This window comes from Salvelinus sp. IW2-2015, linkage group LG18, assembly GCF_002910315.2.
Source record: "Salvelinus sp. IW2-2015 linkage group LG18, ASM291031v2, whole genome shotgun sequence".
Taxonomy (NCBI): Eukaryota; Metazoa; Chordata; class Actinopteri; order Salmoniformes; family Salmonidae; genus Salvelinus; species Salvelinus sp. IW2-2015.
The window spans coordinates 43,536,390-43,551,501 of NC_036858.1; the positions used below are offsets into that span (position 1 = coordinate 43,536,390).

General features: G+C 39.7%; 1 protein-coding gene across 1 annotated transcript; it reads left to right on the forward strand.

Annotated features, from left to right (window-relative positions):
- Positions 1–11,742: 11,742 nt before the first annotated feature.
- Positions 11,743–13,050, forward strand: LOC111978724 (D(5)-like dopamine receptor). Its single transcript, XM_024008945.1, has one exon. The coding sequence runs from the start codon at positions 11,743–11,745 to the stop codon at positions 13,003–13,005; it is 1,263 nt and encodes a 420-aa protein (XP_023864713.1). The 3' UTR covers positions 13,006–13,050.
- The last annotated feature ends 2,062 nt before the right edge of the window (positions 13,051–15,112 follow it).

Below are 15,112 nucleotides of genomic sequence, written 5' to 3' on the forward strand. Positions count from 1 at the left end.
CTCACCTCCTCGCTTTTTCCCGTTGTGCCATTTACAAACAAACACGTGACTAATATATTTAAATGTATTGTTTAAACTTAAAATAAATTGTTTTGACGTTTTGAAAAACCGTCCTGTGGCTTTTTCCAAATACCCCGGTATATTGTATGTATATACGGTATACCACCCAAGCCTATTTCCCGTGTGTATCAAGAATGGTCCATCACCCAAAGGACATCCAGCCACCTTGACACAACTGTGGAAGCATTGGCGTAACATGGGACAACATCCCTGTGGAACGCTTTCGACACCTTGTAGAGTCCATGCCCAGACGAATTTAGGATGTTCTGAAAGGCAAAAGGGGTGCAACTCAATATTTTGAAGGTTTTCGCAATGTTTTTGTACACTGAGTGTATATGTTGGAGTTCAGGCTTTATTTGAAAAGTTTAAGTAGGAAATTGCATGAATTTTGACCAATCAGAGAGTAGTTGGCCAAGTCTCAAACCAGGCTTATCAGTCAATCATATTTCATGGCTTTTAGAAAGGGCTCACAGAGCTTGTTTTTCCACTCACAGCTCTCCCCAATATTAGTTGTGGTGATGAGATGCTAATGAAGTAATACAAACAAAGGTGAATTGTCTTGAATTTATTTTGTTTGTGTGTTCTACAGTCTTGTAAAAGATAGGGGCGTGACTCGGACAGACAATGAATGTAACATCCATACATGGCTGGCTCCAGGCAAAAGCGAGAATAAGGAACTCAGTAGGGGTCTCAACGTACTGCTGAGAGCTAGAATAGTAGAATACACAAGGTGCGTTTCTAAATTTGGTTGTGCATCAGCAGTTTCTCTCTTTGCTATGTCAGTCACTGACAGTCATTCAATTAGCCATGTCAGCTAATCATTTTTAGATTGGTAAATTAGTCTAGCCAGCTATCATCGTCTGAATACCGACCGGCCACGAAGGGCATGTGCACAGGGGCCCTGAACTCCAGGGGGCCCCAATTGATTTTTTAGTCAATCTCACTCATATCATTAACATGGCATAAGTCGTGGCAAAAAGTGTTACAATTGCAGGACATTTGCTTTACCTTTCAGTGATACCCATCCCGGATCCGGGAGCATCCTCATCAAAAAAGCTGACTAGCATAGCCTAGCCTAACGGGACAGGGATATCATATAATATAATTTTCATGAAATCACAATTCCAATACAGCAAATGAAAGATAAACATCTTGTGAATCCAGCCATCATTTCCGATTTTTAAAATGTTTTACAGCGAAAACACAATATGTATTTATATTAGCTAACCACAATAGCCAAAGACTCAACCGCATATTTACACAAAACCAACCAAATAGAGATATAAATTAGTCACTAACCAAGAAACAACTTCATCAGATGACAGTCTTATAACATGTTATACAATACATTTATGTTTTGTTCAAAAATGTGCATATTTGAGGTATAAAATCATAGTTTTTACATTGCAGCTACCATCACAAATAGCACAAGCAGCCAGAATAATTACAGAGAGCAACGTGAAATAAATAAATACTCATCATAAAAACATTTATGAAAATACAGGGTGTACAGCAAATGAAAGATAAACATCTTGTGAATCCAGCCAGTATTTCCGATTTTTTAAGTGTTTTACAGCGAAAACACAATATAGAATTATATTTAGCTTACCACAATAGCCCAAACACACAAATGCATTTATTCACCGCAAAAGGTAGCTATCGCAAAAACCAGCAAAAGATATAAAATTAATCACTAACCTTGAACAACTTCATCAGATGACAGTCTTATAACATCAGGTTATACAATATACTTATGTTTTGTTCGAAAATGTGCATATTTAGAGCTGCAAACCGTGGTTTATACATTGTGAATATGTAGCAACATTTCCCCAGAATGTCCGGAGCTATTTTGGACACTCACCTAATCTGACCAAAGAACTCATCATAAACTTTACATAAAAATACTTGTTGTATGGCAAATGAAAGATACACTGTTCTTAATGCAACCGCCATGTTAGATTTTTAAAAATAACTTTACCATAACATACAGCTTGCGTTATTACGAGACAGCGCTAACCAAAACGGCGGAGAATAGGAATCAACATTTTTCCACAGAAATACGAAATAACATCATAAATGTTCTTACTTTTGCTGAGCTTCCATCAGAATCTTGTACAAGGAGTCCTTGGTCCAGAATAAATCGTTGTTTGGTTTTAGAATGTCCTTTTCTTCTGTCGAATTCGCGCCACAATGCTAGCCAAGGTTGATAACGTTTCCCACCCTCTCTTGACGCAAAGAATGGAAAACTCCAAAAGTCCCAATAAACGTTGAATAAACTGATAAAACTCGGTTGAAAAAACCTACTTTACGATGTTATTATCACATGTATCAAATAAAAATCAGAGCCCGGAGATATTCGCCGTGTAAACCGAAAGCTTTTCAGAAGCTAATGTCGAGCTCCGCCTCGCGCCTTGGTAGACAAAGGAAATTCCTGACCTGCCACTCCAAAGCTCTCATTCGACCTCAGATCAAGCTAGACACCCATTCCACCTTCCACTACCTGTTGACATCTAGTGGAAGGCGTATGAAGTGCATGTATATCGATAAATATAAGCCAGTTGAATAGGCAGGCCCTAAACAGAGCCCCATTTTCAGAATTTTCACTTCCTGTCTGGAAGTTTGCTGCCAAATCAGTTCTGTTTTACTCACAGATATAATTCAAACAGTTTTAGAAACTTGAGAGTGTTTTCTATCCAATAGTAATAATAATATGCATATTATATGATCTAGAATAGAGTACGAGGCCGTTTAAATTGGGCACGATTTTTTCCAAAGTGAAAACAGCGCCCCCCCTATTGACAAGAAGTTTTAACACTAGAACAGCTAAAACAGTAATTTTGATTGCTCATGATTTATTTTATTTTATTACTCTGTCATTTTCTTCCTCATGCCCCCCGCCATCATTGACTTTTCCTAAATAAGTCTAAATAACACACTGCCGTTGTTAGAATCTTAATATCAGAAACAGAACTGGAGATATAACCAATTTTAGGAGGACATGTAATTTTTGTTGAATGGTTTTCCCCCTTTGCCCCTCCTTCTCCCAACGGTAGGGTCTATTCCGCCCCTTCCAAAATTTGAAGGTGCAGTGCCCAGTTGATAATCCCCCCGACAATTGCCTCGAAATTTAACCGAAAAATATGATGGGGAGAATGGGTGAGTTGATGAGCAATGGAAGGCCTAATCTTAAAATGGTATGTACCTTATATCAGTTCACTGAATCAAAGCAGTCTTATCAGTTTACTCTGGCCTACTTTGAGTAGGCTACACAGAGAGCGTGTGCGTAATTGTACATGCTGAATGGTTTTCAATCTCTGGGAAAACAGCCACATCGGAAAATGTGGTGATGAGGCATGTGGAACCTTATGTTGGTAAGGGGAGCAATGTCACCATGGACAATTTGTTTCACTTCACTGTCATTGGCGAACAAGTTGCTTGCCAAGAAAACAAGTCTGGGCACAAAATTAAGGAAATTACGGGGGAGGGGGGGGGATTCTGTCAGGGAGGGGATTTTCGGCACAACACCGGCACCATGAAAAAAGTGAGACTGGAGCTTCTTCCCTCTGCGCAAAATAAGGCACCTGCACAGCCGTTGTACAGCGGTGCTGAAGTATGACAAGATAATCAGACACAATCAAGAGGAAACCATATACTATTACGCACTACTGTGAACGCTGCGTGTAACACATCCGGTGTCAGGATAAATAAAATGCAAGGTCTGCTAACTTTCTTTAATTATGTTTAATTACCGCAAACAATGAATGGCAAATGCAATTTTCGTATATACGGGTTCGCTGTTTCACCGCGCAGGATGAACAGAGAACTGGCAAGAAGTACGTATACAGCTGTTCTTATACCGTAGTTTCAACGCGTCTGTTGGCCTATCACAGTAGAGGCTGGGCCTGGTTTAGACTTTGCCCCCCTTTAATGGCCCTTTGTCCAAGCCCCTTGGCGCGTCCCTTGGTCCACATTCTGGTTGCTGGGTAGATTAGCTCCGTCTTGGGTCTGTCAATTCTACACTAAAACAGTTCCTAATATGGTATTGTCCAGTATTCTAACCTCCTCGTTGGTCTAGAGAGATGCACCCCTCCCCTCTCCAGACTGTCCACAACTTTTATGGCCTGTGTTGGTCAGTCCTTTCACCTACACACCCACACCCCTCTGTATAGTTTGTTGTATGTGTGTAACAAAACAATATTCCTCTTCAACCAATATGCTAACAGGCTATTATGCTTAAACATAAATCCTAACACTACAACAAAACAAAGGTTTGACAATGTGTGTCAAGCAAGTGAAAGTTACAAAAATTGTGTCAGCTGTTAGGACAACAAGGGATAACCGCTAATGAAATCCAACTGATGCCATTGCCTGAAGATGCACACAAGCACGAGCTGACAATAATTGACCTAGGTAAAAACAGTTTCAAGTTGGATATTCGACAGATATTCTAGCTTTCAAACCACTTGAGTCACAGACTCAAAATAAGTGTCATGATGTTGGGAAAATGGCGCACAACATTGCACAGGTCTTATTTTCACGATTTGGACATTAGCTTTCCAAAGCTAATAAACGTGGAAATGTGAGCAGCATTTTGTTTTCCTAGTTGAATTAGTTAGGGAGCGTAAACAAAGTACAAACTTTTTTTACATTCGAATTTCAATAGCTCCTTGGTGTGACCTACTGACTTCAAAACAAGGTGCAGAATGTACACTGCCTACCCTTATATATTGCACACCCTTTAGTTTGTCCATTTTCATCTCACATGTTTTTACATTAATTAAAATAAAATAAAAATTCAATAACTCCTTGGTCATATGACCTACTGACTTCAAACAAGGTTCAGAATGTCCACTCAGTGGGCCTACACATTGCACACRCTTTAYTTTGTCCATRTTCAAGATTTTGCATTAATTRTTCAAAATTTCAATAGCTCCTTGGTCATGTGACCTACTGACTTCAAACAAGGTGCAGAATGTACACTGACTACCATTGCACACTCTTGTTTGTGTACTGTAACATCACGCGGTGTAACGTACATTTTTCATAGTTTTTAATTTCAATAGCTCCTTGGTCATGTCAATTACACACCTAAGAAGCATGCAGTGGATATACACCCATATTGCATAACCTTTAGTCATGTCTCTTCTATATTGTTGTACATTAATATTAGTTTGACAATTAGGGGGTTCAGTCCAGTGTTGTGTTTACCCTTTTCTTTAATATGTATCTATAATAATTGGTAGTTCTAAGTACTTATTTTCCCAGTTGTTTATTTTGCCACAGTATTTAACASCGSTACACAATAGYAGAGAGACAGATAATATCTCCTTTCATCGTTAATATCAACCATAAAGGAAAAGGGCAAAGTACGAGACTCATGTTATTAATTGTCCAAAGGAGGGATGGAGAGTGAGCTAGTAAGGTAGGCTGCAGTGGATTTGCTGGTCAATACATATACTGAACATGTAACCACAGTAATGGTGGCCAGAAAATCAATGAATAAAAATGTAATATTGACAAATGAAACAGAAATTGTAGACCTTTAATCTTTTCCAACATGTCAACAGACACTTTTACTTCAAATAAGTACGAAACATTTCACAGTGTTAACTTTCTCTTTATCCCTGGTTGATGTACATTTCAGAGCCTCTTCAGTGTGGATGGGGTAGAGCATACATTTTCAACAACAAAGACAGCACTTCCAGTTTGTGTTCTTTACTCTGTTGAACTCTTTTGTCTTCATTCCTAGGCACAGCACATGGAACCACCGTTGGCATGCATAACATTCAATCTAWATCAAAACAAAGCGTAACATGTTATAAATAATATCAAATATCAATGCAGTATGACGAATGACGAATTAGCCATCCATTGTGTTATATCATAAATTGTCTTACATGCCGTCACTCCTGTCAAAAGATTATAAACATGTTAAATAACGTTACTATGTCTATGTGCGTGTCACCGGCATTGCAAGCAACTCAAAAGCAATACTTCTGAAATGAGCAGAGAATTGATTCAGCTCCAATTGTACAGTACTTTCATAAGAGCAAGAGTGGGGTAGGCAGGGGTGTAGCAGAGAGAGAGAGCGACAGATCGAGGACATTTCTTCGGCAGGACAAGAACTGAGAGAACCCTACAATTCTCTCCACATTACCCTGGGCTGTGAGAGAAACTGGAGGCCAGTAAATCTCATTCAACACAGGGAGGGACAGGCGAATAGTGTTACAGGTAGATTTTGTGTAATACAGGATGTCTTATCCAGCAATTAGGTTTGAGATTATATTTATTCTAGCTGATATTAAAACGCTTCCTGAYTTTAAAGCCTCTTTGTTTTTCAAGACTTTTCTTTTAATGGACCTGAAGGAAAAAAACAATGAACCAGCTGCCTTGTCCTTCAACCTGTTAATCTGTAGAAGTTGGATGATATTGGCTAATTTATTTCACAAGTTACACATCCAGCCACCTGTCAAACCAACATTAGCAGTATGAAGATCAGTAGTCTTCGTGAGTGCTTTCTCCAGTCTGCTGCCATGCACTGTAACTAACTAAAGATGCACCAGATAAATAATGACATTCACCAGGCCTGCATGTGCTTGAATGGATGCTCTCAGTAATCATGCATGATGGACCTACTCACTACAAAACATGATGGTCATTACAGATAACCAGCTGCTGGAATAGGGTAGTTGGTTGATACTGAGGTAGTCTGTCAGTTTAATGATGAACAATAAATTACACTGTTGATGCCATCGGAAGTCTAGGCTAACCGCTGAGGAGATAGACTAAGTAGGCCTAATTGTTCAGTGAGGCCTGCCATATCCCTTACTACCACAATAACTGGGGCATGACTAATATCCATTACAACCCACAACACACGTTCTGCATGGAGCATCAACACAGGAGTGTTTCCAACACGTGCATGAATGGGTTGTTTGTAGTGGTGGTGATAGAGTGTGTGTGTGTGCAAGTGCAGTGATGGTTATGCTTTTCATATTACCTGGTGAAAAAATATGACATTCCKAACTTCTTAGAAGAGTAGGACAGAGCTATCGACCCATCGGGGAGTTTCTCTGGGGCACTTTGACGACGACAGATCTCATAAGAGATTCTAGAGTCAGTGCCCCCCTCATCCCCGAAAAACATGTCCCCATTCTTCGGGCTGAGAGGGGTGGCATCGCAGCTGAGCGAGACTGTGATGTTTGGGTTAGTCCTGAGGCTGAGCGGCCTAGCTGGGAGACTGCACTCACTTAAGTCTTCTCTCGTGCTGTGCTCTGTGTTTGGACTGTCGCTGATGTTTTCAGAAAGTGTTGGCGGGTAGGGAGACAGGAGGTTGGCATTAGATTCTGAGGGGACACCATTGCGGTTCGTTACACTGTTCACTGGGACAGCTTCCACTGGGCTGGCATGCCTCAACCACAAGCTGTTGCACTTAAATGATGCAGGCGATGGTTGGATGATTTGGGGCTGCGGATTAGAAGCGTGCACCATGATGACGTCGAAAGGCACGTTTGTGGTTCTTTCTGAGGAAACTGCATCAAAATTGCATTTTGCTTCGGTGTTTATAAAATGWTTTTTTTTATTGAAACTTCATTTAACTAGGCAAGTCAGTTAAGAACAAATTCTTATTTACAATGACGGCCTACACCGGCCAAATCCGGATGACGCCGGGCCAATTGTGCGCTGCCCTATGGGACTCCCAATCACGGCCGGTTGTGATACAGCCTGGATTCGAACCAGGGAGTCTGTAGTGATGCCTCAAGCACTGAGATGCAGTGCCACTATTTGCCCCACTATTTGTTACATTTACTTCRTTGACAGAGCAATCAAGTCCTTGGCCAGGTTACCTGGCTAAAATGCTTGCTCGCTAGCCTAACTTCCATTCATGGGCAATGTTAGCTAGTTAACATTAGCCTTCTACATCTAGCTACATACTGAACTTCCATCCTCTCAGGCCAGGGGCAAAACAATGATTAATTAATGGTTGGATCAGAGTCGCAGTTATAATCATTGYCCAGTACGGAGAATTAAGTAAAACCACAAGTCCAAATCCCTATCTCCATCCATGGCTAATTTAGGAAAGGTAAAATTTTWGCTAGCTAGCTTGCTGAGGACCAGAGGACAACACAATGACAACACAATGAGATGCAACAATTCAAGTTTTTCTGTTAATGACCTATGCTCTCAATGGGATTTGATAGGAGTGACGTCAAAATCCAAAACTGGCTTCCCTTGACACTTTTTTGTTGTTGTGCAGGGACCATTCACAGTTGAGCTCGCTCAGTTTAGCTCAACACCGATTGGCAAATTTTTCATACTTTTTTTGATCAGGGAGGACAAATGCTCGCTGGGTTCCCTTGCCTTCAATGCTACTGGCAGAAACAATGTCATACACGTTTGGACCAGACAGCATCAGATTAATGACCTACATGTAGAGAGACAGAGGGGCGCTATTTCGCTCGCTCTGATACTTTCTCCTGTGAACATTCAGCCTCTTGCAAATTTGAGGACAATTATGAAACACAGAGAGATGAAAAATACAAATTATTTTATTAAATGTTTTATTGGTCCATTTTTTCATGAATACACGTCACTGGATGCATGTCCCTCCGCCCTTTCAATGGGAGTCGTTGTCCACAAAGCGGCAGGGCGGGCTGTCTAGGTCCCACATATACTTTCTTTGGATTGGTGGATACATCTCATTATTCTAATCCTTTTTTGAATATTCAATGAGGGTTGTTAACATCAACTGCCTGTATTCAATGGAGAGAGATGCTATGCTACTAGCCTATTTGAATGAATATGCATAGCCATCTCGAGACAACTCCGATATAAAGTTTTTTTTTCTCAAAGATGCAGGGATGTAACGTCCTACTTATATCGTAACAACTTAAGCATTACAAAACTTATATTCAATCAAATAACCCACAAGTAGCAAATAAGCCATACATTTTTTTGATAACCAAATTCTACACTCTCTTATTGGCCTACATACAAAAACTCCTTGGTTGGTGGGCGAAACACCGCCACCTGCTGGAGGGAGACAGAGTTTCCGCAGAGTTGGGCCTCTCTCTTCCTCTTCCTCTGCTAAAACCAAAAGTCAGATATTGGATACAAAGTGACATTGTAGTGTAGTAAATATTCAATATGTGAATATACAGTATATATGATATTAGAAATACCTTACGTCCAACTCGTAATAAGACTAAGCAATTAGCCTATTAAAATGTTTATCTGACTCCATAAAGATATTTAGCCATATGAAAGAGACTACAGTTGAACCATGTGTTCCAGTTCCCGCCAATATCCAGCAACTTCGCACAGCTATTAAAGAGAAGTGGTACAACCTTCCACAGGCCACAATCAACAGCCTGATCAACTTTATGCGAAGGAGATGTGTCTTACTGCATGTAAACCACGCCCCTACTTTTTTAAAAGGTTTCTGTGACCAAAAGATGAATATCATTAATCCCAGTCATGTGAAATCCATAGATTAGGGCCTAATTWTTTTTTTTCAATTGACTGYCTGAACTGGAACTCAGTCAAATCTTTGAAATTGTTGCATGCTGCGTTTATATTTTTTGTTTAGTGTAGTTTCTAGGCTAAACTTTTCAGAAGCTATAGATATATTCTTGACAAGACCGATTTTTGGGATGTCTCCTGGTCTGACAAACAGCACTGTAGATCTGCCACTTTCCATTGCAGATGTGGAAAGCCAACATAGGCGGATYTCTCTATCTTAAACAGATGGATTTTGATGGGGATTTTTTAAATGTTGAGTGGTGTCAATCGACTCCGGGGGACGGAGGGGACGGGGGAGGTTAAAAAGGCTACAATGTTGTTTGGTTTATTGTTTGAACAGTCGCTGAGATTATACTTGGTTATCAATGCAAAATATGCTACTTATTTAATGCCAAACTAATCCAAGACAGAGCATTCTTGAAGTTGAAGTGATTTTGAAGTTGATTGGTGACAATGACCCAATTGATATATGCAGAGTTCGTTCTTTTGTGAAGCAACTTTGCGCTAACTTTGCTCCATTTTCAACCAAATCAAGTTTGGTGGTAAAATATAAAACTTCATACTAATCAACACTGCCCCCGCAGTGTAGGCAGGCTTATGTTCTACATGGAGCCACACATTTTGTGAAGTAAATCTGCATTCAGATACTCCGTTGCGCTCTGTTTGCGTACGGTCTGTTTCTCGCTTTAGAAAAGCCAGGGACGATTTATGGTCCCAGTCCGACCCCTGGTGACTCAACAAAATTAATGGTAGTCCCCTGGGGGTCAGGCCCTTGGGCATGTAATCTGGCCATATACAGTAACTACAAGATATAGATAGCTGGTTAGCCTAATTTACCTATCTAGCTAACATGGGCTAGTATAGCACAGCTTTGTCTTCGCAAGTAGGCACGATGTATACAGGATAAATCGGTAAGATGCAGTTTAGATGTAATTTGCTCATTATGTCTTGTAGGCTATTTAGAATAAATTATTTAGTTTTACATCGTTTATATGTTGGCCAGACATCAACATTCTATTCTGATGTCTCAGGAACATTTCCCAATTTGCAAAGACTCCAAACTACATATACCCTATGTATTTTGATATGTCGGCCAAAGGTGTGCGTGTTTACTGGGTAAACAATATTTGATCATCTTGGCATTTCTGAAAGGTTATGAAAAGTTTCTGCCAAAAATTGCACTATTCACACGTTTTATGGGTAAATACTGTATTAGTTTTTTTGTGAAAGTAACTTTTTCCACTGGCTGCATTGTTCTTATAGGCTAGCCTACTGTCCTGAGCCTTAATCTACAATAATTTAAACTAGCATCAATTTCATCACTAGGCCTATGTTTTGGGTAAACATTGACATAATTTACTTCACTGTTGTTGTCTCTTGCTAGGCACATGAGATTTTGTCATGGTTTCTAGGGTTGTGGACAATTGTAACACAGTGTTAAAATGACCCTGAGCCAAGCAGCCAGTTGATGAAAACAATGCGATTTTAAATTTGAGATGGTATGAATTACACAGATACTAACTTTAGGCCTTGGGGTCATGTAGAGTTCCAAAGAAGTTGTAAACAGATATAATCTGGAAACCAGATTATTAAAGATGTTTTGACAGGAACCTAATGGCCATGCACAAACAGGTGTGTAGCAACCCTACTTAAAATATTGATTACAAACATAAAATACTTATATTTCTTGCATAATCCTTACATATGTCTAGCATAGGCTAAAATACTGTAGTCACAAGCATACTAATTTCAAAATATAATTTATGGTAGCCTATTATTTCAACATGCATATAGGCATAGGCTAATTACTATATTCTTAATTCATCCCCATCACTGAAGCTCTTTTTTGGAAGATTCTAATTTAGCCTATAACAAACTGGATGAGTGGACCACTGCCGCTGACATTGGGCTAGACCCCTCACTAAGATGTCTATCCATAGATAGACAATAGACATAATTGTCTCACCTGCTATGAGTCATAGCCTGTCGCGAGAGAGAATCATCGGACAGCACGGTTTTTTTGTAGCCTACTGAGTACTGAGACCAGTTGAATTGCTACGGGTTGGAAGCAGTCAGAGAAACCTACATGAGAATATAGACTGAATAATACTTGGTTAAATGTGAAATCGAGGCGTTTTACCCAAAGACAGAAAAGTGCAAATGGAAAACTATACTGGAAATGAAACGCAAGTTCTGTCGGAATCTTACGCCACAGAAGCRGAGACCGGCGGGAATGGTGTGCGGACGCTAATTGGATGCATTTTGTTTGTCCTCATTGTGTTGACACTGCTGGGGAACACGCTCGTGTGCGCCGCAGTCGTTAAATTCAGGCACCTCCGGTCCAAGGTAACCAACTTTTTCGTGATTTCTCTGGCGGTGTCTGACCTCTTCGTTGCTGTCCTCGTGATGCCATGGGAGGCAATATCWGAGGTGACTGGCACCTGGCTGTTTGGCAGATTTTGTGGTATATGGATAGCTTTTGACATAATGTGCTCGACGGCATCAATTCTTAATCTGTGTATCATAAGCGTGGATAGATACTGGGCTATAGCAAGTCCTTTTAGATATGAACGGAAAATGACCCACAGAGTTGCATTTATCATGATTGGAGTGGCGTGGACGCTGTCAATTCTCATATCCTTCATACCTGTCCAACTGAACTGGCACGTGGCCGAGGAGGAGACATCAGCGGGAAACGTTAGCAWCCACTCTGAGAACTGCATAGCAAACTTGAACAAGACCTATGCTATTTTTACATCACTGATCAGTTTCTACATCCCAGTTGTCATCATGGTTGCCACCTACACGAGGATTTTCCGTATTGCGCAAACACAGATACGGAGGATATCCTCATTGGAGAGAGCTGCGGAACAAGCGCAAAATAACCAACACCCAAARGTTTGCGCACACGAAAACGCATTGAAAACTGCTTTTAAAAAGGAAACAAAAGTCTTAAAGACCCTCTCCATTATCATGGGAGTTTTTGTTTTTTGCTGGCTGCCTTTTTTTGTCCTAAACTGCATGGTACCTTTCTATGACCCTCCGTGTGTAAGCGACACCACGTTTACAATTTTCGTTTGGTTTGGTTGGGCCAACTCTTCGTTAAACCCTGTCATTTACGCATTTAACGCGGATTTCAGAAAAGCCTTTACAACTATTCTAGGCTGCAATAAAATGTGTTCAAGCAATACATTGGAGGCTGTTAATTTCAGCAATGAATTGGTGTCCTATCACCACGACACAACGCTCCAAAAAGACGCACAAGTCTTAATGGCTACACACCATCCAAACGCAATCCCCAACTTGGGAGAGGACACAACCCCACTGTTCGACAAAGCTTCTCTTATCTCAATCGCATCCCGCAATCACAAGAACATGTTTCTGCCAGCCAATGTCCAATTCCAGTGTGATGGGGAAATGTAATTTTCTTCAGCTGGAGRCATGGAGTGCGATGCAATCCTTGGTCAAATCCACGATTAGAATCTTGCACWATTGTAGGCTATGATTTATTCATGAAGTATTGATTTATTTGTATTTATTTAAGTTATATTTTATTGTGAAATCATTCACTTATTTTGTCGTGCATAATGCCGTGCGTAATGTTATAATTTCTTTATTACCTCACTGATCATGTWCAATACATTTATACAGTGATTATTTTAAATAGTAGGCATGTGTCTTGATAAATGGAAGGAAATCACGTAGAAATGTTAGCCTAGTTTTAGTCTTGCTACTACACACACTTCAAATAATTGAGGRTAGTTAAATAAAGGTTAKATWWAAAAAATATATAAATAAAAAGACACAATTGAACGAATAAGCTATGTTATGTGTATTGCATAATGAGAGGATATCATTACATTTTGTTAGTGTTTTTTTTCTCATGCCAAAATACTTGTTCTAATTCAATGATGGTGGTGGTAGTGTTTCTGTAGCAAAGTAGCTCTCAAACACKATGGGACTAATCTATTTAAAATCAAATCACATTTTATRTTTCACATTTATTAGCATTAATGGTAAAATAATACTTAATGAAAAGGTAATTATTATGGTATAAGTTGATATGTTTAATCAGATACAGTATATAATAATGGAACCATAACTTGACATTGTTTTGTGAAAATAGCTGTGGAAATCTTTTGCCACCTCTTACTCAAGTTAAGTCATAATTTATTTAAAGTGCATTTCACAATGTCTCAACACACTTTACAAAGAACATTTAAKTTAAAAAATATATAAAATATACTCAACCATTTGTGAATGAATATAGCTAGAAAAATATGTAGACCTGATTATGTTCTTGCCAAAGCTTCACTATAATCGTTTGCAACTGTCTTCTGCATAGTCCCTGACAACACCATGTAACCCATGGTAACAGAACCACATCTTCRCCTCTGATAATTGCATCTATTTTTATTTTAGGATGATTATATTCTCCAATGCTGCTCTMCGGTGTTGGCAGATATAAAATAGTAAAATGAGCCCTGGCCCAAAATCCCAAGGCCCCAAATGTTTTCAYAATCAGCTTTAGAACATGATTAAATATTCAACATCTAAAATATCTCCCATCAAAGCCATTTCGCCCCATGAATCAAATATGAATAAATGGGAAGGGTGTCTAAGATTTAGGGCTGTATATTATAGGCATTATGTTATAGGGCTCCCGAGTGCCGCAGCGGTCTAAGGCACTGCATCTCAGTGCTAGAGGTGTCACTACAGTCCCTGTTTCAAATCCAGGCTGTATCACATCCGGCCATAATTGGGAGTCCCAAAGGGCAGCGCACAATTGGCCCAGCATCGTCTGGGTTTGGCCGGGGTAGGCTGTCCTTGTAAATAAGAATTTGTTCTTAACTGACTTTCCAGGTTAAATACAAAATATAGTCTACTATTCCAAAATGAATACATTTCCCTTCACATCTGTTAAAAAAATTACTGTCAGAGTCACCAAATTACACCAGTGCTGTAAAATTGGCCACACAGTTACTCATTCTATGCACTCTTAGTTTGTCCCTTTAGTTAGAATTCCCAACAGCACCTCAGTCAATCACCTGTATGTTTCTTACCAATAAGAGACATTCTCTATCACTTGCTTGTTGTAAGTCCCGCCTCCAGGTAGTCATTTGCGGGGATAAAGTTTAGGTGTTTGTATAGAATTTTGTAAAATACATATGTGCACTGTCATTGCTAGCTAAGTAGCCAGTTAGCCAGGCTCACTGGTTACCTTTTCACTGTGTCATGAACACAGTGCTTTTCAGTTACATTATGCTTATACGTACAATAGTAATAGCTTTGTTATAGTAGTTACATTCTATGCAGAGTTTGTTGTACTGTACAGCCTGCTCTCTATTGCAGCAGCTTATTAGCCAAGTGTAGCATGTTGAGTCGGTTTGGTGAGCCTCTTACTCTGTCCGCCATTACTTGGTTTAGTGACAGTTTTCGCACCATGCGGTGGTCATGTGTACTCTCGGGCCACATTATACTTTACAGTCAGAGCATATTGGATCTGTATTATGTAGCAGTAAAGACTGCA